The 26601-nt window shown below is 39.9% G+C and overlaps 2 protein-coding genes across 8 annotated transcripts in view; one reads left to right on the top strand and one right to left on the bottom strand.

Annotated features, from left to right (window-relative positions):
- p2rx1 (purinergic receptor P2X, ligand-gated ion channel, 1) overlaps positions 1-7018 on the top strand; it is a 42256-nt gene extending 35238 nt beyond the window's left edge. For 2 of the 5 annotated variants that reach the window (XR_011978203.1, XR_011978209.1), the window contains exons 12-13: positions 2594-3284; positions 3687-7018. Coding sequence is in view for 2 of the 5 variants with exons in the window: in XM_072667235.1 (XP_072523336.1) it covers positions 3243-3284; positions 3687-3692 (48 nt within the window). In the remaining 3 variants the exon portion in view is untranslated. The remainder of the gene's footprint in view (positions 1-2593; positions 3285-3686) is intronic. The other 3 variants (XR_011978204.1, XM_072667235.1, XM_072667344.1) reach the window with 3 other exon arrangements.
- Positions 7019-13199: 6181 nt separating this feature from the next.
- camkk1a (calcium/calmodulin-dependent protein kinase kinase 1, alpha a) overlaps positions 13200-26601 on the bottom strand; it is a 118122-nt gene continuing 104720 nt past the window's right edge. For 2 of the 3 annotated variants that reach the window (XM_072667538.1, XM_072667460.1), the window contains 3 exons: positions 23329-23376; positions 22265-22361; positions 13200-20810 (listed from right to left, as the gene is read on the bottom strand). In XM_072667538.1, coding sequence (XP_072523639.1) covers positions 22286-22361; positions 23329-23376 — 124 coding nt within the window. In that variant the 3' untranslated portion in view covers positions 13200-20810; positions 22265-22285. The remainder of the gene's footprint in view (positions 20811-22264; positions 22362-23328; positions 23377-26601) is intronic. The other variant, XM_072667620.1, reaches the window with a different exon arrangement.

Raw genomic sequence — 26601 nt, forward strand, 5'->3', positions numbered from 1 at the left:
TGATCAGTGTATACAGTGTTCTTTGCCTAATGCTGTTCTTTACTAACGGGTCTTCCTCGATCATAGATTTCACTTGGGTAACCTCTATATGCGCCCTGTGGAGGTGTTGGTTTTCATTGGTTAATCTAAATGCTGGTCTAGTGGTTAGGTTCTCTTTCTTCATTCTTTCTTAATTTCTTTATTTATTCTTCAAACTGTTGTCTTGTTCATGTTTTGAGGTCTGGTATTGACCAGAGAAGGATTTTATATATAAAAATAAAATGATAAAATAATAATAATAATAATAATAATAATAATAATAATAATAATAAAGCAACAAATATTCACTCTAGTTACTCAGTGCCTTGTGTACATTTAGGACACCAGTAGCAATAGCAATAATGCTAGTGTGTTATTGCCCAAAGCCAAATGTGCTATAGAAAAATGGAAAGGTGCTATAATTTTTCATTTCTATTTTGCAGAATTTATTTAACTCTCTGTGTGAAAAATGAATTTATATAGAATTTATTATAGATAAATATATATATTTTTAATCTGTTTAGCTCTGTTCACCCTCCTTTAACGTAGACTTGCTGTACTTTAGCATTCTACAGCCATTGTTTTGGTGAAATAGCAGGAATAAGAAGTGTTTTGTTGAATGAAACAGACGAGATTACTACAGGGCTTTTCTGGATGAACTGAGAGATACAGAACTGTCACTGAAAGTGAAAGAAGCATGTGGGCTGAGGCGGTAGAGTCATACCACAGGTTTTTAAACATTTATCCAGTGTTACGCAGTTTTCCAGCGCTTTTCCTGAGTTTCATAGTGCGATTATCAGCATTCCAAACTTCCATTAGCAATGAAAGAGATGCCATTCTCTCTACAACAGGTCAGTGGAGCCTCAGCATGATTTTGAAGCTGTTATTTTAAGATAAAATGCTACATAGTATTGCTTTAAAGCGGCATTATGTGAGAATTTATTTTATATAGAAGTCACACAGTAAGTAAACTCTAATAGAGGTGAGTTAGAGACAATAACACACAACTGTCCAAACAACTGCAGTAAGAACATCACTGCTGTTCATACCGGCGTACACCAGATGGTGCCAGAGTGTCACTAGTTGTCAGGGGAGCTCTTTGTGAAAGGGTGAAATCCTATTCAAACTGCTTTCAAACTTCAGTCTGACTCTGTGTATTGATCTTAACACCTTTAACACAGATGAGCATTTAACCTGTAGCTGATTTAATGCTGCAGCCTAATTAAAAGTCTAGAGTTGTCCATGTATATATGTGTGTGTGCTAACGAGTGTTAACATTTAATTGTGCATGCACATATATACATGCTGATACACTCGTTGTAGGCATATACATATACATACATACACACACTATACATGCAAAAGTGTTGGGACACCTACAAGTTATACAATAGGTATTTATATGGAGCTGGTCCACCTTTACAGCTCTAACAGCTGGTCTGGAGCTCTGCAGTTATTGGGGCAGCAGAGCGCTGGACACTTTTCTGCACTATGCAGTAAGCTTACCACTCGCCAACCCCGCTCTGTAACTTTACGTGGTCCGTCCCTTCCTAAATGCTTCTGCTGTTTAGTAAGACCACTCACAGTTGATAGTGGAATATCTAGGAGGGAAGACATTTCACCAGCTGACTTACTGAACCACACTGGAATTCACTCAGCTCTATCGAACCACCCATTCTTTCACTAAAGGCAGACTGCATGGCTGGGTGCTTGGGTTTTACACACCTGTAGCAACCTGAATTCAATGATTAGGAGGTGTGTTCCAATACTTTTGTCCATTTAGTGTGCATATATATATATATATATATATAGTCACTGTCACACAAAAACCTTGTATCATTTTATATTGATATCCATTGAAAGCTTGTGTAAATCTGCGATTTTTTTGAGATGCAAGGTATTTATGTGACAGCAGCAATATATATATAATCATATACATGTATGTGTGTGTGCATGTGTGAGAGTATATAACATGTGCTATATTTATAGATGATTAACAATGATTAAATAAGCATACTAACTACACGCGAGTATGTGAGGGTTTGTGTGTGAGTGAGTTGCATGCACGTGGACAGTGCTTGTTTCTGTAGTCTTTCACACTCCGCTACATGCAAGGCCAAGACTGTCCCCAGAATTCCCCCAGCGATAGTTACCGTAGCAACACACCACACTGACACAACTCATCTATCTCAAAAAGCAAAAGGAAAAACACTGAGAATAATAACATGATCTTAACCTCAGAGAGAGAGAGAGAGAGAGAGAGAGAGAGACAGACAGACAGACCGAGAAAGAGAGAGAGAGAGAGAGAGAGAGAGATAGACCGAGAAAGAGAGAGAGAGAGAGAGAGAGAGAGAGAGAGAGAGAGAGAGGCAGTAAGATGTAGTAAAAAGCAGACAGAGAATATGAATAAGAAGCAGAACGAATGACAGAGAGCCTGAGAGAGGGAGACAGTAGAAATATCCAGATTAAAAATGTCTATTTTTTCTTTGTCTAAAGAGAATTATAGCAGATCTTAATGTTTTTTTTTTATGAAACATCACTGATTTCTGAATTTGTTCTCTTAAACCCCCCTTAGGAGAACAGAGAAGATCAGCATGAGCACTTAACTGTTGGAAGTTCTGAAGACAAATGAGAAAAGCATGAGGTTTCTTTCTACTCTGATAGACAGCAGACAGATTTCTGAGCTGTAGGAGAGAGCTATAACACAAATAAGTTCTTACACTGAGACTGAGGTCAGATCAGTCTGACCACAAAGACTTCAGCCACCTGTGAGGCATTATTTTGATCAAAGGGAGAAAACCCAAGGGTTGTTTCTCAGAAACGGAATTCCAGACACTCAGACGGGTCCAGGACAATTTAATGAGATTACGAGGAATTTGAATATTACTGATAGAGAAATGGAAAGAGATAAGGAAAGTTTTATTAAAACTAATAAAATAATAAACAAGCAAATTCATGAATTAATACATGCCTCAACCCAGTGCAATCATAATTACAGTTTTAATTAGAAGGTAAATGTAGTGTTTACCTGAAAATCAACTTAAAACCATAAAACCATGAAAAACTCTAAACTCACATCATCACATCATTACATTTCCCACGGTGTGATAATAGTACCTGTCAGGTAACCTCGTAAGCAAACAGGTGTATCATCACGTTTATTTGCTGCTGTTGTTTGAAGTAAATGTGATCTGTGAAATTGAAAACTTGTTTCTGCCACTCAGCAGGAGCCAGAAATGCAGCTGGAAAAGGTGGATCAGAGAAAGGTAAGGGAAATGACCACTGTTCCATGGGCATTACGTCATGGATGCAGTTATTTTCTTTTCTTTTTTTTTATTGATTTTTTTGTGAGGCAGTAGCATGCTGTTTTTAAACATTAAATAAATAAAGAAATAAATAAATAGCCACATCACCTTAAAATCATTGTCTAAAAAAAACGCATATAACTACAGATATGATAGTGTAATAAAGAATACTGTGGTTAAGGATAGTGTCATTAGAGTGAGAGATAGGAAGGGGCGGGATTGTGCACTTCATTTTAATAAATTTTTATATTAATTTTATATGCAAATATGTAGGTGGCAAAGTGCTTTTATCATGGCCCTGTTCATCATCCATCAGCTGTCTGATTTTGGATTTTGGGGTTCTCTCGCTTTCTGTTTGCACAGGAGTGAAGACGAGGTCGATGCAGCCTGGCTTGCTGCCGTGCAACAAACTACTGCACTGAATGACAAAGAGAAAACAACCCCCGAACCTCCCCACCCCTCCTTCCTCCACCAACCCCTGAAGAAAAAAAAAAAAAAACTGAATCCAAGGCCCTACACTGGACCACAAGGCCTCAGAGACCTGCTCATCACCTGCCACATGCACCACTCTAACTTCACTAACTTCACTTCACACACCTTCACGTTTGCTCAGAACCAGAGGCAGAATCTGCCATTAAGGTGGACAACACACTCACAGCATCTGTTCTGAAGTTGAGATAGCGAAGGAGCTCAGCATACCGGATTAGCACAGAGAGTCAGTGTGGCAGGAAGCTGATGAACACAGATCTAGTCTCACAGCTTTAGTGGGATCTGCTGTGGAAGTATGGTGGACTTTTACTGTGGACTCTGCAGCTGTAAACATTACACTAAAAGAAGCATAACTGTAAATAGATTCACTGATGTCAGTCAGATATTGTATATTTGCCTGCTGTGACTGATTGAAGTAACCATCAGACGAGGGTCTGACCGATAAGAACCTTTGCATCAAATTCTAAAAAATAAATAATACTGGGAGATGTACAGAATGAGACTGTGTAGGTAAACGCTGCTTCCTGACTATGGCTTGTAAGCATCGTTGAAATCGGGTACATCAGCACAGTTAAAGGCATGCTTTATTATGGTTAGAAATTAAAGTTGGGAAACGTCTAGATATAAGCTGGCCAACAGAGTCATTGTGAAAAATCACATTACTGCTTTGCCAGGGCTTTGATTTCTGACAGTTGTGCTACTCTGGAACACCCCAAATCATTCAAATTGGCATTTTTAACTGTAAGTTCATTAATCAATAGACAATACATTCCACAAAATCAGCATACCTCCAAAATGTCAACTTTACAATTTCACAGCACATTTCACAGCACTTCTATCTGTCCAATATATCATAAAATTTTACATCAGACTTCAGAATAGGACAGCTGTAGTATTAACCCCAATTTAATAAAAATTAAGTTAAGAGTTTGAGCCCTGGCACTGTCATACCGGTACCAGTACTTCTTGCTATGTTTTTGTTGGTAATCTTCTTAACAGTTGTATTTGAATGTCTGTTCGTTTCCAACCATAATAAATTAATTAGAATTGTCAACTTGGAAAGAACATTGAGTTTTCAGATGAGATGTCAAAGGAGAAACTTAACTGAAGTTTTGAATAGTATAAATATTAATTAAAACATTGCAGTCTTTACTTTACAACGACTACATGATCTCAGTGTTCTCTTGAGGAGAGGGGGGCACAACACATTTAGATTTTTTCTAAATATTATTTTCTTGAACTTCTTGAAATTGATCATCTCTGATACAATTTATGTACCTTCCATCATCTACCGTTTATGAACAATTCAGCCAAAAGTGGGATGTAACAGACTACAACCTTAATTCATGCAAATATCTGCGTCCAAAAGAAAGCAATTATTATTTTGACCATATATTAAAAGAGCTAATATCAGCTCAAAATAATAAGCTAAAATAGATTTCATCTATACGTAAAGCAGTGTACAGGTCACCTGTGGTGCACTTTAGATGAATCTGTGGACACATATTTCCAAATTGAATTTATATGAGGTTAAATAGATTTTTCTCATTCATTCTCTTATAAGGTTTAGTTTAGTATTACTGGGTCAAAACTAACCACATGTTGTGAAGGCTGCACTTTACCCTGGCTAGTTCTCACAGTAACTGTGTGTTACTTACATGCTTCGGAATTATACTGTATTAGAGGTCAAATAAAGTAGGCCTGAAAAATGTGACTAAAGCCCTATTGGGACAAGTTTAGTTTTACATGGGGAGGTAGAGTAATGCAATTATTACCGGAGCCTTTAACCCTGTCTTAATGCGCCATGTGAGCCAGATTTACAGACTGCGTGCTCCTGCGTCAGTAAAGATTCTGGCGCCTTTTACCTTCTGTAAAACGAGCCATAAAAGAACCTCAGGTTATACTAATCCTGTGTGGATCCACACGTTGGTAAATAGATAAAAAGCTCTTGAAGAGGCATGTAGTTTTGTTGAGTGGCACAAATACTTCGGGTCATTTAAGTCTGTGGCAAACCTCCAGATAACAAGCCAAGCACACTAGATGCTGCTAGCAGCTTTGGGCAAGTGATTGTGTAGCATAGCCTATAGCTTACATACGTGTTATGAACTTATAGCTGCTAATATTCAAACTAAAATTTGATCATTATCAGATTTTCCTCCTGGATTATAAGGTTATCATGAAATTTTTTAGACTGTTTTTGGACAGTTTTTTTTTTTTTGGAATGTGTAAATCGAGAAGCCACTCTCATCTCAGTCATTTATGCCAAGATTTCTATCCCCTGTGATTTAGTATTAATCCTACAATAGAGTTTAGATTCTCTGTCTGAGCCCAATCCCAACCCGAAGCCCAACCCAAATTCGGGCCGAGTCCAGATAAGATTTCCCACCACTTTCCTAGAAAATGGTCTGTGACGTAGGCCTACGTTTTTTTAGTGCTATTTTTTATTTTATAGAAAGCTATGACGTGATGATCACAACATAGCAAAGTAACAAATCACACTGTGATCATAAAAAAAGTTGCAGAAGTCAGTTTTACACTTGACCTGCAGCGCTGTGTGTAGCCTGCTAATAGGCCAACAAATTATAGCCTTCTGACGTGAGGAGAAAAATTACATCAGGTGAGCTAACTTTGGCCCAATGCAGAGGAAAATCAGAAGTATGAAGCTACTGAAAGTTAGTTGTTGACAGTAACCTCCTGTGTGTCGGCTTCGTAGAGTGTGTTAAGTGCAGCATCAACCTGTCCTGGAATCCTTCGGCCTGCTAAACATTGCCTCATCTGTAATTTATTTTTTATCTTCTGTTGTAACCTAAATGCAAATGTGTGCAATAACGTTATTCGTTTTCAGCAACTTTTCCAACAGCCTAAAGCCTATATAATTCATTTTGATTAGACTACAGTTTGTTTGATAGGCTATTATGGGGCTTTACTATTTAAATATATTCTATCCTGGTTATTTTGCATGCAAGTTATGTTATTGTTGTTGGCCTATTGCAGTTTAATGATTGTGCAGTGCGTAGTCTTATTGCTGTTTTTTGCATTTTTGCACTTTGGCTATATGCTTAATAGAAAAATGTTTGTTTGTTCAGAAAGTATTTTATATTCTTAAACCTTGTTAAATTATATTAGAGTAGAGGAAAGTCATTCAGACATCATTTCCGTAGCCTATTTTGTATGTTTGTGCCTGTGGGTCATTGTTGGTGTTTCAGTCATTAGGAGTTTAATTCTTAATAAAGTTTTCTTAAATAATAGATCTATGCTTCTTCCGTGTTGCACAGTTTATTACTGTCAATCTGAACAGATTCTGCTCATTCAAACAAATCAGTATTGTAGTTAAAAAGGTCAATTTTAACACTCTAAATCTGGCTCGGGCTCAAAATGTCAGTTTATGGGGCGGGCCGGGCCGGGCTCGGACAGAACGTTCAGGGCTGGGGTAGGGGTAGGGGTAGGTAGATGTCCTGTAGTAAAATTACATTACTCCACCTCATGTACAACCAATCCCGTCCAAATAGGGCTTTAGAGCCACAGCTTTTAAACAGTTCCATTTGTGTTACGTGTGTTACATTTGACCTTATGTTCATTTGTGCCACACTCTCCCCATGGGATTGGTGATGACCGACAGATTGGCAGTAAATCCACAGTCCTCTAACATTTGATAACTTTACTGGTCAAGTGACATATAATCAGTCAGGTCCTACATTTAACCCTGAAACTAGTTAAGCTGGACCTATACACTTACTGGGCACTTGCTGGTGTACAGAGATTGTAGGCATTCTGTTTATGCACTGTTTATGTTAATCATGGGTATTTCTTTACTTAGATGCCTTATAGATGCTTAACTGACATTCAGATAATATTCAACCAAATGCCACAACTGAACTCTAAGCTGAAAGTAAATGATTCTCTTTTGAATGTGACCCTTTAGCTAACCCTAACCTTAGATGTAAGGTTTAGGTTAAGGTTAAGGTTAGGGCTTAGGGTTGAATCAAGACTAAGGTCAGTCTTAGGATTTATTGATAAGGGGTAAGGTCAAGGTACGGGATTATGATTTGGAGTTGATTCAAGGGTAAGGTTAAGGTTAGGATTAGGATTTGGGGTTGATTCAAGGGTAAGGTTAAGGTTAGGATTAGGATTTGGGGTTGATTCAAGGGTAAGGGTAAGGTTAGGATTAGGATTTGGGGTTGATTCAAGGGTAAGGGTAAGGTTAGAGTTGAATTAAGGGTAAAGCAGCAGTTAGGATCAGGATTTGGGGTTGAATTAAGGGTAAAGCAGCAGTTAGGATTAGGATTTAGGGTTGATTTAAGGGTAAGGTTGAGGTTAGGGCTAGGATTTAGGTTTGAATTAAGGTTAAGATTAAGGTTATGATTAGGATTTAGGGTTGAATTAAGGGTAAAACAGCAGTTAGGATTAGGATTTATGATTGATTTAAGGGTAAAGCAGCAGTTAGGATTAGGATTTAGGGTTGATTTAAGGGTAAGGTTGAGGTTAGAGTTAGGATTTAGGTTTGAATTAAGGGTAAGGTTAAGATTATGATTAGGATTAAGGGTTGAATTAAGGGTAAAACAGCAGTTAGGATTAGGATTTAGGGTTGATTTATGGGTAAGGTTGAGGTTAGGGTTAGGATTCAGAGTTCATTCAAGGGTATGGTTAGGGTTAGGCTTAGGTGCAGGGTTCAGATGTAATACATATTTGTTTGAATGTTACTTGAACATCAGATGGCCATCCAAGTAAAGTGATAATGCTTATCACTTATTATGCTCTAGCCATTCATCAGAAATCAGAAATTGACCAATGAAGATTGAAATGATCACATGAGCTGCAATGTGTAGATGTGCTACCTAATGCACTACTATTCAAAAGTTTGGAATCACTTGTCATGTGTCGAGGTTTTGTATTATTTCGCTTCTAAAATGTTGATGTATAATGTTTATATAGTGATTTGATTACCACTTTTGGAATAATCTGGATGTTCATTGTATTATAGAAGATAAGAAGATATGTTTTAGAAGACACTGAAGGCATTGTTGATTTGTTTACTTCACATTGGAGCAAGAGGACACTCAATGATGGATATTTGCAGTCTATTTCTGATAATTGTGCAATTATTTGTGTATTATAACTTCATCATTGCTGTTCTTCAACTTCCTGTATTATAATGTAATTATATACAGCTCTGTTCATCATGCTGGACATGCCTAAGATTTGTTTTGAATTGAGTTACATACACAGTCATGTCAGAAGATTATGGCCACCTACCTTACAGTGGGAATAAGCTCCCTATGGCTCGTATGACACTAGCAAGACGTGGTGGCATGGATTGTTTTAGGTGATGAAAGATGTTCATTATAGAAGTTAGGTGGTGCGTCGATTGCTCTGTACCACTCGCCAGTGTTGTCATTTTCCTCTGGCATCAGTCGCCTGTCGGGGAGCCAGGCATTCAATTAGCTGTTCAATTATGTTGCATTATCAGCAATAAGAAAAAAATCCAGAGATGCTTACAGTCTAATTATGTTACCAAGGTGGGTAAGAGTAGGTTTAGGAGTTTAGCAATTTTACTAGTGTAGCACAAACAGTTACAAGAAGAGTAAGTAAATTCACAGGATTTCTGCATTGACTGCTATAATATTATAAAATGTGGTTAGATTTTTTTAAATCTGCACAATTATACACATCTAACTAAACTAATAACATACACTGTTGTTCTGTTCATGTCGTTATTATGTAGCACATCCAGTAAACATTCACAGTGCCGGCTAGTAAAAGTTAGTGAACCTCTATGTTAATGACTTAGAGTTTATTGGTAAAAGGTATTTTAATTAAGATGATGATGATGATGAGATGTGTGAGCTTCCCAGTGGTCTGCCCATTCAATGAAGGTACACAAAACCTGCAGCAATCCTGGGACTTATTTTTCTCTTAACTGTAAGTCTGTTATGTTATATACAGTGGGGCCAAAAAGTATTTAGTCAGCCACTGATCAGAAAATCACATTGTAGGATTTTTTAAGAATTTATTTGCAAATAATGGTGGAAAATAAGTATTTGGTCAATAACAAAAGTTAATCTCAATACTTTGTTATATATCCTTTGTTGGCAATGACAGAGGTCAAATGTTTCCTGTAAGTCTTCACAAGGTTGGCACACACCGTTGCTGGTATGTTGGCTCATTCCTCCATGCAGATCTCCTCTAGAGCAGTGATGTTTTGGGGCTGTCGTGGGCAACACAGACTTTCAGCTTAAATCTCACGATACATGGCCCCGTTCATTCTTCCCTTAACACGGATCAGTCATCCTGTCCCCTTTGCAGGAACACAGCCTCAAAGCATGATGTTTCCACCCCCATGCTTCACAGCAGGTATGGTGTTCTTTAGATGCAACTCAGCATTCTTCTCCCTCCAAACACAACGAGTTGAGTTTTTACCAAAAAGTTCTATTTTGGTTTGATCTGACCACATGATGTTCTCCCAATCCTCTTCTGAATCATCCATATGCTTTCTGGCAAACTTCAGACGATCCTGGACATGTACTGGCTTAATCAGGGGAACACGTCTGGCACTGCAGGATTTGAGTCCCTCTCGCCGTAGTGTGTTACTGATGGTAGTCTTTGTTACTTTGGTCCCAGCTTTCTGCAGGTCATTCATCAGGTCCCTCTGTGTAGTTCTGGGATTTTCGTTCACCGTTCTCATGATCATTTTGACCCCACGGGATGAGATCTTGTGTGGGGCCCCAGATTGAGGGAGATTATCAAGGGTCTTGTATGTCTTCCATTTTCTTACAATTGCTCCCACAGTTGATTTATTCACACCAGCCTGCTTGCCTATTGTAGACTCACTCTTCCCGGCCTGGTGCAGGTCTACAATTTTCTTCCTGGTGTCCTTCGACAGCTCTTTGGTCTTTGCCATGGTTAAGATTGGAGTGTGACTGTTTGAGGCTGTGGGCAGGTGTCTTTTATACAGATAACGAGGTCAAACAGGTGCCATTAATACATGTAACGAGTGGAGGACAGAAGAGCTTCTTAAAGAAGTTACAGATCTGTGAGAGCCAGAAATCTTGCTTGTTTGTGGGTGACCCAATCCTTTTTTTCCACCATAATTTACAAATAAATTCTTTACAAATCCTACAATGTGATTTCCTGGATTTGTTTTCATTTTGTCTCTCATAGTTGAAGTGTACCTATGATGAAAATTACAGACCTCTCATCTTTCTAAGTAGGAGAAATTTAACAATCAGTGGCTGACTAAATACTTTTTGGCCCCACTGTATAGAACGCACCTTCTATGATGTCTTAGCCATCCGGAGTTCGAGAGTCCGCAAGCATTATAAGCTTCCCTCCCCTATCACTCTGTGAGATGCTGGCCAGCGTGGGTGTCTTTCAGCTAACATAACTGGAGGTTAATGTTCTCTAAGTATGTTCAGGCATCCAAGGATGTTGCCTTAGCAGCAGTTAGTAAAAGAAATGTAGTGGTAGTTCATGTCTTTCAGAGAAATTCTCCTTCACAAGAACTGGACATATCAGAGACCTAGATTAAAAAAAATGACTTAAAAAATAAATAGAAATCAAAACTAAACTGTTTTTGTTGAAGATAAATATTATTTACTTTTAGGCCATTTAGACTGCTTAATGTGAACAGCCGTGTGGTAAAAAACCACAGTAAACAGTCAAACCCATACTGGGGATTCATTTTGCTTTAGCTTTTATTGAAGTTACAATTCAGACATGATTACTGTTGGCTCCCACTACCACTTGAGTTATCATCTAAAAATGGCCAGATAAATAAAGAACAGGACTGTGGTGGCTCAGCGGTTAGAGTAGCGGGTTTAATACCTGGGCTCGGCAAGCTTGAGCAACGGCAAGGCCTTAACCCTCTCTGCTCTGGGCATGTGTGCTCACTATCACCATCACTTGTGTTTGCTCACTAGTGTATGTGTTCAATGCTTAGTTGGGTTAAAGTTGAAGGGCCAAATTCCATCTTTGTTGAACACGGTGAATATGGGTGGGCTTGTCATTATAGCTGAAGAAGCTGATATAGAGCAGGTATTGTGGAGAGAAGGTGGGATTTAAAGATACGTTTAAAGCTGTAAAAATAAATAAATCCATACACGGAATATGAGGCGATAGTAGAAGCAGACACTGGTGTTTTCCTGAACATTTCACACAATTTAGAATTCCTGGCCTGGCACATTTTTTTTAGATCCCAAAAAGGTGACATGTCCAGGATGCCCAGTCACTCTAGCTTTAACTTCTAAGGGTGTTTTGCTTACCTTCATTTCAGGTAAAACAGCCCATACTGCCAGAGCTGAGATTTTATCTTATATCTGAGAAGCTGATCGTCTGTTGTCTGTTTAGTCTAACCCAATGTGGGGGTCCTAAAATGTACTCCATTCACACACATATGAATGCATTCGATCAGCCAGTGGAGCTTATTGATGGGTCACTGAAGGCTTTGCCTCAATGTAAGTTTAGAAGTCTATCCCTAGCAATTCCATTGGTTTTATTACGTAGCATACAGTTCAGAAAAAAGGAAAAAGTAAGTGAACCCTTTGGATTTATGTATCGACTACTAACACCACAAACTGCCCTACTACTCATATCTCACGGTGCAGGCTAGAAAAAGTAAGTGTTGATTACTTCTCCAAGAGCTAACTGGCCAAACATGTTTCAGTTGAGATAAGATGAGATGTATGGGTTTTTACAGCAGGTTTGCCCATAAAGCCTGCAAAAATCCAGGTACTTACTCTTTTAGTTTTTCTTGCAACTTTAAATCTGCGTGCCTGGGTAGGGAATCAAACCCCAATCTGCTTCTAGGAGGGCAATAACAGGTTAGGCTATAACAAACTTTGGACCAATTACTGAGGACACCGATTCCAAACTTTCGAACAGTATTGTACATTTTGAACCTATAAAGGTAGGTGAAGCTCATTCACAGAGCGGTGAGGGAAAGTACACTGTTAAAAGTATGAGATCCTTGAGGAACATTTGGAGGATCTTACATTTGAAACACTGGAGGAACCTCTTAAAGTGCTTTGAGGAACATCCAAGAAAAGGTTAAAAGAAGAAAAAGGTTCCTTGAAGGTTCCTCAAAGCACTTTAAGAGGTTCCTCCACAGTTTCAAATTCAGGGTTCTCCCAAAAGTTCCTCAGGGATCTAATCATTTTACCAGTGATCAAAGCAGACATTCCTAATACAGTGGATGGTCAGTGCTGATTTACCTGATTTTACAGTCTATTACTTCTCAAAGGTTTCATCTGACAGTCATTCATGAATAAGAGCAACCGTTTTTTTCTTGCATTAAACAATAAGTAACCGTGTTCAGACAACCTTTTGGTATGAAACATGACAAAATATGATTTCATATTGTTACGAAAAAATAAACAGAATCTGTTTCAGGGATTGGTTGTGATATCTTTATTGTCCTTGATTATGTCTAAGTGTACAAAAAGCATGCAAAAAATAGCCTCTTTATAGATTTTTGGTACATATTTACATTGTAACAAGTGCATTCAGTAGGTTTTGTGCCATGCTGTTGTTTTTTTCCCCTTTTTATTTCAACATTTATAATAAATACATTCAGTTTAATGCACAAGAATACAGATATCCATGTAACAACCAGAAATGACAGTCACTCAAGCAAAGAGAAATCATATGACAAGCTTATGTGAGCATATGTGTTATTTAGAGACAATCCCCCGGTCTGCTTTTTAGTCCCTACACCCCGGTGTGAAAACATTCACCCTCTTAAACCCTCACATTTCCCCCTGCTCACGTTATGGATAGAAAGATATCTACATCCAGAAAAGCTTTAGATTCAAAAGGTTTCAAAGTAAAAAGGTTTTACTGAGCCAAAACTAAATCTGCCCTTTTCCCTTTAAACAACATTTTAACTAACTCATTAAAGGGGAATTCCACATTTTGCAATTCCTGCATAAATACGCCAATAAGAGGTAAAATCATCATGTTTTTGTGTGAAATTCAACCTTCCGATACAGATTTGTTCACAATGGTGGTGAATAGAAGTGGACGTTTGAAGTGTAACGCGTATAATGCCTCTAAAAGCTACCTCACAGATAGATATTACATGAAATATTCAGTAACTATGTTGCCTGATGCCCAATACATTATTTTCTGATAGTTTTGAGATAACAGTTTGGGTCTAACTTTTTAAATATATATATTTAATGTTGTACAGGCCGTTCTACAGCAAAATAGTCCCTCTGATGAGAATCAGCCAGCATCACACTGAAGTGATATGGGGAGAGAGAGTGAGCCATCTACACACCCAGATAGAGCAAGGCCAACTGCACTCTCTTAGGCTCCGGCTGCAGATGGCAGACAGCATGACCCAGAATTGGACCAGCAATTCTCAGGTCATAGTCACAGTGCCTTAGTCCACTGGACCATTTGGAGTCCCTTTCTTAAGGTGTGCTACTTGTGGAGACTAGCTAGTAGGTTCTAATAGACACCATTAGCCTAACCAGCCCATTAGAAAGCAAAACCACCAGCGATTCTTGGGTCATAGTGGCAGTACCTCAGTCCATTGGACTATTTGGAACCAATTTTTTAAGGGGTGCTACTAGCAGAGACCAGCTAGTTGTTTCTTATAGACACCATTAGCCGAACACATTAGAAAGCAAAACCACCAGGTTTTAATTCTAAAGGTCTTTTATTAAACGCTTTCCTGACTTTGAACTTTGTAAATCTAAACAATGTAATAATTTGGGATTTTAATAAATCAGTGGAGTTGCCCTTTAACACAGTTCTTTCCAGTGCAACTACATAGACACCATGCTCTGTACATTTTCCCCTAATCAAATCAACCCACTTATGTAGTAGTCTGGAAATCGCGTGCTACGTATGACAAGCGACGAAACACAAACAATGAGCCACCCCACACGATGGAGGCGGTACAGTGATCACTGCTTGTTTTGGCATTCTTGAGCAGCTGTACCTGTTAGTGTGTGTGTGTGTGTGTGTGTGTGTGTGTGTGTGTGTGTGTGTGTGTGTTAGTATGCTGAATGAACTGAATGCATTAAAGGGGTCCTGTGGTCAGCATGAGTTGAACCACGTTAAATAATGCACTGCACCTGATAACCGAGCTTCGGTAAAGTGTTAGTAAAAGGTATAAAGTTATACTGAGGTCAAGCTCATGCCACACGACACACAAACGACATATGACAAGTGCATAGTGAACATTAAGAGGGGATACAAGAGTGGTACACTTATGAAACAAACACACACACAGCAGTTACATACACAAACATCTGAGCAAGAATTCAGTCAGTACTGTACACCTTCATGTATGTACATACCTGCTTAAAAGTCTGAACCCCTCCCCCACCCCACACACTACTGATGCTCTCCTCCAAACCTCATTCTGCACAAAGGGACTGCATTCCTTACACTTACACAATATACAGTATACTGTGTAAAAGACAGAGACCACCCTTCAATTTATTGAACTTCCAGTCAAAACAGCCTTTCATTAAAATTCTGTAAAAAAAAAAAAAAAAAAAAAAGGAGATCATTCTGAGATTAGGTACAAGAAAGTCTGCTTTCATGAGGAAGGTGAAGGCCAAAGTGTCCAAAACTGGAGCAAAAAGTGATTTTAAAAAGATGTGAAGTGAAAATGGGACAAGCCGTTCAAGATCTGGTAGGCCACCAAACCTGCCCCCTACAGATGAAAACCACTTACAGCTTCCATCCCTGAGAGACAAGAAGGGGGGAAAACCCTCAATATCCACTTTCACTTCAGATCTGAACAAATCCACAAGTGTTTCTGCTCAATCTTCTTTTGGGAGAAGACCACTCAACACTGTGGGTCTGAAAGAACGTAGAGCTGATCAAGACGCTCTTAGTGAGAAAAGCTAACAGACCAAAAATCAAACTGCTGATGCTGCTGATGTTCTCAGAACAATAGGACAACCACCCCAGGGTCCAGATCTTAACATTACTGAAAGTGCTTGGGACTACTTGGATGGTAAAAGAAGAAGAACTCCAAGACTGAACGTTGGAGGTGTGAAAAAAAATCTTGCAGCAGATTTCTGCACAGAAACTGAGAGAGAGTCTCCTGAAAAAAATGGAACAGATGGTTCAAGCTTTGGTTTCTGTCGTTGACCTTACAGCTGTTTTAGCTGGAAATGACAAAGAAGGAGAGCACAGCACTGGAAATCCATAACATGAAGCATTACTGCTCCAATATCCCTCAAGAGGCTATAGTTCGGTATAGAAATGAGGACAATAGGAAGAAACTATTAGAAACAGTAGAAACATCTAATGCATATAAAAGAGGAAGAGGGGGAAGAGACACCGGGAGACTGTGAGTGTGTTATGGTCTGGATAATAGGTAAGGATGGGAAAACACCATCTGCTGGGGAGTATTAGAGAGACTATGTTACTCAGAGGCCGGTCAATGGAAACCCAAGCTTTCCCCGTATTGGACTAATGGAGTGAACACAAATATCCAACAAGCCAAGCTGAACTTTACTGATCAATGATATGTATGCATGTATATTTATCTCCATTTTTGTCTGTTTTTAGTTTTCTCCATGGTTTGAATCCTGTAGCTGCTCTGTACACTGTGTAAATACGTCCGGATGAATAGACCAATAGAAACGCTCTGTATTACTGTATTATCTGTATGAATAAACTTCCATTGAAATATTCATGTTTTTCCTTTAAGTAAAGTTGCCATTTTAGAGATTTTTAGAAATGTTCTGGAGAGATTTTTGTGTGATGGTCTCAAGATCATCATTTTATAATTTAGATTATGGTTTTATATGAAATTTATATTTATTTTATATTAAATTAAATTACTTTATACACTTTTTAATTTAACCTGTGTGTTATTAGCATGTGACTAAGAGCCTTACTGTATTGGCACATAAGTCAAATCAAGAGCATTAACCATCAAGACTCTTACATAAAGCTATTACACAAAATATGCTGCCTCACTGTACTGCTTAGAGAGGTTTTGAACGAAACAGTGTTTATTTCTAATTGATTCATGATGGAGGGGAACATCAGGGCCTATTCAGGCAAAATAGTCCCCAAAGAAAACAATCATTAACATTACACACCAAAATCAGAAGATATGTGATATGAAGGTTCACTGGATGTTTTGAATGCTCGACAGAATGGCTATATCTGGCTGTTTTTATTTACGCTAGACAGTGTTTGGTGTCCATTGAAGTACATGATGACTGCCACTTTAGCAGTGTCAATAAAGATTCATAAGGAAACCATTAAATATTAAATATATGAATTTCAAGATTGTGAAGCTAGTTCTTGGCAGACTTTCTTCTTATTTCTAATCTTACCCCATTTACTACTCAATTTGGAAGGCCAAGCACCCATTCCAATCCCCATTCACTCCTCAACCCCTCCCCAATCACTAGCAATGCCCTAAACATTAGGAGGGTAAAGACACTGCCATAACTGCAACCGCAGCTGCAAAGCGCAGCTACCCAGCTCTGATACATCAGCTAACAGACACTTAGACTGACCAACATCACAGCAGAAGTGATGTGGGGAGTAATCAGCCCACCCCTGAGAAAGCATTGGACTCTGGCAGCTGATCGGAAGCAGCATTACCTGGGATTCGAACCAGCAATCCTCAGATCATAGTGGCAGTGCCTTAGCCCACTGGAGCACTCCGAGCCCTCCTCTGCAGTGATATATCGCTCTGGCCAGACCATGCATACTCATATTACTATTGATTAACTGTATCCAACAATATTGTGCAATATACAGTATTACAGCAGTAATGCTGATACTAATATACTAGACAGTCCAGGTTTTGGCTCTATGCCTATTTTTATGTAACTCAAGTTGGTTTGGACCAAAAACCTGGACCACATGGAGGCCCAGGTGTATCACCATCACTGTATCATTGTAGATAAATAGCAGCCAATAGAGATACCAGTTCTTTCTTTGATGTGGATACTAATATTGAATACCTAGAGCACTGTCTGACACCAACCAAACATGTCTTCATTTAAAACTGCTCAGATTTAATATGCACTACAGACACTACGAGCATGCGCAATTCCACAGTAAATCTGATACAGGTTCAGAATCAGATTTATCTGCTTGTTTTTTCTTTCTGGTTTCCAATCCTGGAATCCTCCAGGTCTGCTCATAGTGGCCTGATGCCAAAACCCATTGATACAGATATACCATTTGTAACAGTAGGCCTATCAAGTATCAACAGCATTCAGCTTGTTGGCCATTTGAGCATTATCCAATATCCAGTGCCAAGGGTAGCACTCCAGCACATTGTGAAGACTGAAGTGACTGAACACACTCATTACAGGGAGATATAAGAGAGATATAAAGACTAGTGACCGTGTGTTAATAAGAAGAGAGAGCACAGTCAGTCAGTGTGCGGATATGTAGACAGTGCTATGCTCAGGCAAAACTAATAGATGTGGTTGCTTCTGGAGAGTCTCATACAGCCTCACACAAGACAAGCAAGTCATTTCTGGGTGTATAATTAGCAGCTATTGTGAATGAGGCCACAGTATTCATTGGATCAAAGCGAACGAAATCCGATTTAAATGGGTGCCAATTTAAAATGCCCTCCAAATTAAAGCGCCATTAGTCCAGTCCGGCAGGCTGCCATTACTGCCCAGAAAACACTGCCTTTACCACGACTCAAATGCTTGGAAGGCAGGATCAGGGGTTTGCCCGGGTTGTGTATGACAGCGGGTTGTGTTGGACAGCTTTAATCCAGGACCAGAAAGACAGCACTGCCTTTGAATGGCGGGCGGCTCTCGCTCAGATACTAATCACCGTATTCAGATAGCAGTCGGCTGTCAGAGACTGAGCGAAAGCGATTCCTCCTCCATTTCTGTGAGAATACATGCTCACTCACCCGTGTATTTATGGAATGTTTGTGCGTGAGGGAGAGATGGAGAGACAAATAAGCTGCTCCGAATGCAGAGACTTTGTGATGCATTCTGAGTAATGACACATTTCTGCTTCTGTAGGGAGACAATAAAACACTGTGACACAAAACATCTAGCATCTCTGCTACCAATCTCTGCCTGAATTGAGCAACATTCACCATCACGGGGGGAAAGAATGTGCGTGTTTAACCCTTTAAACTGCTTATTATTCAGTTATTAAATGTTTAATTTTAAAGAAATGGTTTACGCCATATGGTAGTACATCAGCCAAGACTTCAAGGCTTCTTTAGTTTTGCATTTGGAGTCACAAAGCTAATGTTGCTAAAACACACAAGATGCCAATAGTCACTCCAAATATGCTTTGCCTGTTATCGTATGCAAACCCTATTCTGCAAACCCTATTCTGATTCTGTGATCATCATCATTTGCTTTTGATGGATTTGTAGGAAATCAAGACCAAACCTCATGCACCAGCATTATTTTTCCAGAAAATACACTACATGTCCAAATGTTTGTGGACACCCATCACCACCCATGCATTCAGCTACTTTGCAAGCTGTAGGGAGCACATGTTGCTGACACAGATGCGCAAATGCGCGCACACAGCCAGCTTGTCTAGCCCCTGTAGAAAAGTATTAAGACTCTCTGGAGCAGATAAACATGAACTCATTGGCACCATGCCTAATGCAGGCATAGACTAGAGGGGCAAAAAGCCCCCCAGCATTGTGCTGTGGAGCAGTTGAACTGTGTTCTCTGGAATGATGGAGCTCCATCCAGTACTTTTGGCATGAACTGGAGAGTTAAGCATAAGGTGAGGGTAAGGGGGTGATCATTCAACATATGACCTCAGTAACGGTCTTGGCGCTGAATGCATTAATGCAATCAAATTATTACAGTAATGCTCAAAAATCTAATGGAAGGCCTTCTCTGGACAGCACAGACAATTACTCTGACAAAAGCAAGATAAACACTTTTAGATGTCCAAATACTTTTCTCCCCATACAGTGTAATGTACCACTAAATGCTAGCATTCTCAAAGCTACATACATTTTCTATAGGTTTATTCCAACAAGCGTCAGATTGTTTGACGTAAAAAAAAAGGCTAAAATTAAATTAACAGAAAGATTTGGATGACTGTTGACCTCTAGTATTTGTTAGCAACATTAGTAGCCTCAGTGCTAATCCAAAGAAGCAAAATGTGAACCTCAAACACACTTTGGCTGATCTAGCACTTCTAGGGTAAGTGGACAAATAGCGTCAATGTGATTTTGAGCCCAACCAGTCCTTTAAAATGTATTATGCAACAACTAGTCAGTAACTGCTATGAATCCACTACTATGGAGGTTCTGAAGGTGGAGATGAATTATAGGCCTGTGCAGTTTAAAGAATTAAAACAAGGAGCCCTCGAACACTTTGCATGTTATTGTACGCAAAAGCCCTATTCTGCAGCACTGTGTTTGTGCGAGACACACACACGTTAAGAGAGCCCTATCATATATAAGTGGCTTGTATTTTGCCCAAGCACTCTGCTGCATGTTCACGAGTTTGTGTGTGAATGGAGATATGTGAGTAAAAAAGTAACCAAGCGTCGGAAAACTGGCCACGTCGAGAATAAATATTACAGTATTCCAAAGCATGACAAAGCAGGACATCAACATTATATTCCACACATGTACAAAAATGCTCTGCAGAGCTGATGGATCCATGCTGCCCTTGCGTCTACCTGCAGGAGGGGCCAGAACCACTTTCCGATTCTACATTTGAGTACGTTGAAGCAAAATGTTCCTCTGAAGCAGCTCCGACTCTTTTGGTTGTCCATTACTGATCCGCCGTTGCAAGGATCGCTTATTTTAAAGCTTAGTTCACTTTCAAAAAAAGTTAGTCTTCCAAACGTGCCTCATAACTCTCAGCTAAAAAGTCTCCGAGATCCGATGAAGATCCGCTCGCTTCACGAAGGACGAAGGGGAGCACACATGCTGACACTGCTTGAGCAGAGTCAATGAACAGACAATGAAGGGCTGTTTTTTCTGAAGTATAGATGGAAAATTTTATGGCATTCCATGAGTTCCACAGCTTCTCGCTGGCTGATGGAGATATTCTGTGGGGGAGGAAGTGAAGCCAGGGATGTAATCTCAGAAATATGAAAAGTAATATCTAGAACCAATAAGGGTTCATTCTGAAACATAAAGCAAGCAATGTCAGGCTACTAGCATCTGAGTGTTCAGACAGCTCTGAAATAAGAAAGACTTTATTTGAAAGTCAGCTTCTTAAAGGTAAGTTCCACTAATATTCCACCTGAGGTTGACACGTAAACATCATTCAGAGTGGGCCTGGTGTTGAGATGGTGAATTTTGGAGACACTAATATATCTCTGCTTTCCGTATAGTGATGGTAATGGAAGGTGAATCCAGTCACAATGTCTAGAGATTTATTATTTTATACCACTGAAAGCCACCAGTGATCCTACACATGCCCTCTGAGTTTTATATATGACATTGCTGATAATATATTGGTAAAATAGTGGTAAAACCAAAAACTAGGCAGCCTTTGGAACTATTTTGCCTCACAATGCCTTCCACATGCTCCTTCACCATTAATGGGTTAAATTAAAAGCCAAAAATTTATGTCTCAGGCATCAGACAGGCTATTCATAGCCATTCTTTTGTATGGCCATAGCTGACAGTTATAGCTGAAATCACAGTTTGGCAAAGGCACAAATGACCATGTTGCAATGGGGTCAAGATTTCACGGCCCCAGTTTCAAGTCTTAGGTCTAAAGCTTTTTTAAAGCATCACGGTCAACTATTGTGTGATTTAAAACACCCAGGCCAGGCGGGTACCCTATAGGTAAGAGATGTAAACCAGCAAGTGGAAGGTTATGGTTTCAAATCCCAGTACTATATACTTGGTCAAGACAATTAATCTTCCCACCAAATCCTTTCCAATTTATAATCATCATCCAACACCAGGTACTTTCTTCAAAATAGGTAACTATTTATGTTTGCTTACATCTGTTGTAATGTGATTATGTGAGTTCACAAGCAAAAACTCTCATTCATTCAAACATTGGTAAGAGCTTATTTGGATATCTACAACATTAAAACAAATTCTTAAACTTTAAAAAGAACATGCATGAGAAAAATAAAAAGCTTATGTCCCATAACTAAAGTGGAATAGTAATATTCTTGATAGTCACAGTCTTAAATGCTGTGAAATAGCTGTTGAAGAAATGTAAAATGTCTTAGAAATAAGACATATGTTTTTAATATCAATCAGTAATTTCCCAGGGCATTCCTTAACTATTTGCAAGCAATAAGTAATCACGAAGAAGCTTATCTTATAAACAACAATACCAAAAAGCCACTATGTAGGAGGATTAAAAACAGGAAGGGTAAGTGGAACTGAACTTAAGGAGACTGCAAGTGCAGCAGAAAGCGCAGCGCTCAGTGTTTAAGGTATCTTTGTTTTCCTCTGAGAGAATATTGTAGCAGTGAGGTCTACATGTGCCTGTACAGTCGGAGTAAATGAGAGGGCCTATAGGACGAGAACATACAGTCATCAGAGGCGAAGACACTCAGGAGGAGGGCGGCTCGTCTTCATGCAGGTCCTCCAGCTCCACTTCTCTTCCAGCTTCTCCGCTGCTTCCCTTTCTGAGAAGAAAACAGCCATCAAAATACGAGACTGTTATGAACAAATACTAAATAATAACAGAATGGTTCAGCAAAAAAAATATTTACACCTTTTTCACCTTACTCTTAATATAGTTCATCAGCCAAGACATACGTTTTGCACTGGAGTTTCATGTCCAAATGTCTAGTTAGTTAATCCAGCTACTTTAAGGTGCACCCAATGCTGAGAATTGTGTGTACACAGCTTGTATAATTTCCCAATATGGATGGGATGACCTGATGCAGCCAAACATGAGCTTATGGTGACCATGCCCAGTGCCAAGCAACATCCAGAGGTGAGTGTTCCCCCCTGGTAAAGGGCTGTGGGGCAGTGGAACTGCAGAACTGCCTTTCTAAATAGACAGAGCTCCATCCAACCCCTTTGTGATGAACTCCACTGGCGTTTGTGATCCAGGCTGGATCATCCACCATGAAATCCTACATGAAATCATTAAGCCTCTTGTGGCCGAATGCAATCAAATCCATTGTTTCCTTGATTTTGATTTGCCATTTAGGGAAAATGCATCTTTTAAAGCTATTCATAGTGGAAGGCTACATGCTGGACACTGCTCATGTTTGGCTTCAGTAAATGCAGAGCTTTACCATGTACAAATATGAGCTTGGATGTGTAGAGAATGTTTTTCCATGACCAGACACCAAAAACACCCACAAACTGGTCTGAGTGCAGCAAACGGCAGATTTCAGCAAGGGGAAGGGACACACAACACCACAAACAAGGCCACACTCTGAGGTTTGCTCATTCAACAACAGCCACACCGATCACACTGCTAACACAGAGCATGAATGTCACATTAAGAAAGGATGACAACAATCTGACATTCATGAATGACCAACCAGTGGGCACACAAACATCATAACATCAGGGTTTGACCCACAGTTCAACATACAGCATGATGACCATACACATGGTCATTCAGCACACAGTTACCTTAAAGAGGGGTGGAGTTTTAAAGAGGGGCGGAATGGCCACGAGTCCCTGCACCGAAAGAGAGAGAGAGTGAAGGAAAGAGTTTCAGAGGTTGTTGGAGTAAGAGGGGCGATCACTTTTCATAAAAACATGATGGAGATGGACCTTTCAGAGACTGTGCTAAAAACTACTTTTAGGGAATGGGTTACAGAAGTCTCTTCAGCCACTGTGCTAAAAGTGATCCATTCAGTAACAGTGCAACAAAACCGAGACAAAGACCATACCAGGAATGTCCTTCCAGGAAATGTGAACAAAACTGTTCTTTTGGTGACTGTGCTAAAAAAAAATTAAAATGTTTGCTCGGAAACTGTACTGTGCTGAAAGCTGCCTGTGTAGAGGCCGCCCTAAAAGCTGTCTGCTCAGACACTTGGCTAAAAGTTGTCTTTTTAGAGGCTGCGCTAAAAGCTGTCACTGGACTAAAAGATGGCCTTTTAGAGGCCACGCTAAAAGCTGCCCGCTCAGACACTGGGCTAAAAGCTGTCTTTTTAGAGGCCATGCTAAAAGTTGTCCACTCAGACACTGGGCTAAAAGATGTCTTTTTAGAGGCTGCGCTAAAAGCTGTCACTGGGCTAAAAGCTTTTTAGAGGAAGAGATAAAAGCCGTCCGCTCAGACACTGTGCTAAAAGCTGACTTTTTAGAGACTGTGTTAAAAGCTGTCTTTTTAGAGACTGCGTTAAAAGTGCTGAAATCTGTCCGCTTAGACATGGTGCTAAAAGCTGCCCGCTTATATACTGTGCTAAGAGCTGTCCTTTCAGACACTGGGCTAAAAGCTGTTTTTTTTTTAGACACTACGCTAAAAAAAAAGGATCCTTTCAGAGACTGTCCTTCCAGCAACTTTTCACAAACTTGCCTGTCCTAAATCTGACACTTTGTGAATACACCTAAATACACAGAATGAACTCTTTATTACTGAATGATGTCTATCAACCTTCAACACATGATTCACTGGATGCTTAACTGGATGCTAAAACAGAGTGTGTGTGTGTGTGTGTGTGTGTGTGTGTGTGAGAGAGAGAGAGAGAATGAAAGGTTAATGAGAAAGTCACAGGGAGAGTATAATTAATGTTGACACTGAATTATTAAAGAGATGCAAATGCACTGCACAGAGAGTGAGAGGTTGCATTAGATAGCAGGAATGAAGCAGAGTAATTAAAGCTGGTACAGAGAGTTATTTCACCACCAGGGGGAGCTGTTGCTTTTTGTGCTTTTACCCAGATGCAGCAGCAGCAGCGTAAACAAGAACTCCTTTCATAATTAGGGCCTCGGGTCAATCATTTGAATGTGTGATACTGTAATACACAGAGTGCTACTCAGACTAAGGACAGAGTTCAGAGTTAATAATACAAACACTGTCTCCGCAAGACTGAGGAGGATTAACCTAACGTTCTTATACAGTGTTCCAGCATCTAGAACCTTAACAAAACTTTCCCACATTAGAAAGAGAACATGTGAGAGACAAAGCCTGAAAAAATAAAAAGGGAGCCATAATGAAACCAGTGCCAGAGGTCCAGACCCTTAAACACAGTGTAAGTGCTGTGGCTCTGGCAGGTGATGGTTAAGGTCTGAAGCTTGTTAGAGTGAAGGCTTTTCAGGCTTGTGCGAGAAAGCGCTCGTTACAGAATGAGGGAGAGTGGCATCAAGGTTGAACACAGAGTCTATCTGCCGGCCTTGAGCTGAATTTACTGTATATTCACCGCCAATCTGCGAAGAGAGAGAGAGAGAGAGAGAGAGAGATGGAAAAAGAGAGAGAGAGAGAGAGAGAGAGAGAGAGAGAGAGAGAGAGAGAGAGAGAGAGAGAGAGAGGCTGAGAGAGCGAGAGGGGGAGGCTGAGAGAGAGAGAGGGGGGGGAGAGAGAAGAGATGGAAAGAGAGAGAGAGAAAGAGAGAGACACAGAGAGAAAGAGAGAAAGAACGATGAGAGTGGGAGAGTAAATAAATGACAGAGAGCAAAATAGCACAATAGAGACAGAGAGAGAAACAGGAGAAAGATACAAAATGATGACAGGAAGAGAGAGAGAGTGAGAGAAGAGAGAGAAAGAGGAGAGAAGTGAGTGAATAAATATGAGGGACAGAAAGAGGACAAAAAGAAAATGAAGGAGAAAATGAGGAGAAAGCCTGAAAAGAGACAATGGAAAGAGAGAGAGAGAGAGAAAGATAAAGTGGAGAGGAAAGAAAGTGTGAGAATGAATACTGAAAGAAAAATAAAGGAGAGAGAGAGAGAGAGAGAGAGAGAGAGATAGATTGTTAGGGAGAGTGAGAGAGTAAGAGCGAGCGCGAGTGAGAAACAGTAGATGTGAAAGGTGTTAATAATGAAGGGAGTGAATACGGAGGTTCTGACAGACACTGAGAGTGGAGTCCGGTCTGATTGGACACGCGTCCTCAGTCCTGCGTCTCCTGAGCTGATCAATCATTAATGAAGCTGCAGTCTAGACACTCCGCCTCAACAGCACCGCCACAGCCAGGCCAAAGAGCTGCACAGCACAACCACGGCAGTCCTGGTGTACAGAGGGTTGTGTAGCCGCAGCTCAGAGTGGCAGAAAGGAACTGAACACAGGTAAATGTCACTGACTCACGCTACTATGGAAACGCTCGCCGCAGGTTAGAGGGGAAGGTAATGGCTGCTTATTAGCGTGTCCCTCCCGTTCATCTGCTCAAACAGCAACACAAGCCTTTCCAAATGGCACACTGTGACCTTGCTCATGTGGTCACCTTGTGGGTGAAAAGAGGGGCAGGAGGCGAGAGGGAGGGGCTAGTAAGGAGAAGTAGATGATCACAGTGACAGAGAACTGTAAAGTCATTGCTGACAGTGGCTGATCTACCCTGAAAAGTCAGTTATGGACAACAACAGGTTACAATATTGAAGTTGGTAAAAGGTGAATAAGCGTTGAGGTGGCTGCACACCGCTCTGGGTGTGTGTGCTCACTGCCCATAGGCACAAGTGTGTGTGTGTTCACTTCCACTGGTGAGTTAAATGTGGAGGCTAAATTTTGGAATTCCCTCCACCAAAAAAACCCAACTCTGTCTGTCCACAAAACCCCACCCAAAAGTGCATCTTCCAACCAAAAAAATAAAAAAGGGGACTGTCCTAGTTCTTGGTTGGGTACCAATACTACCTAGTTTTTGATAATCTACTATCTGCATGTATGATACAGATAAGTGTCGAAGACACATACACAAATGAGCTGGTGTCCCAATACTTTTGTCCATATAGTGTATTCCTTATAAATGGAGGTCA

Source organism: Salminus brasiliensis, chromosome 1, assembly GCF_030463535.1.
Source record: "Salminus brasiliensis chromosome 1, fSalBra1.hap2, whole genome shotgun sequence".
Classification (NCBI taxonomy): Eukaryota; Metazoa; Chordata; class Actinopteri; order Characiformes; family Bryconidae; genus Salminus; species Salminus brasiliensis.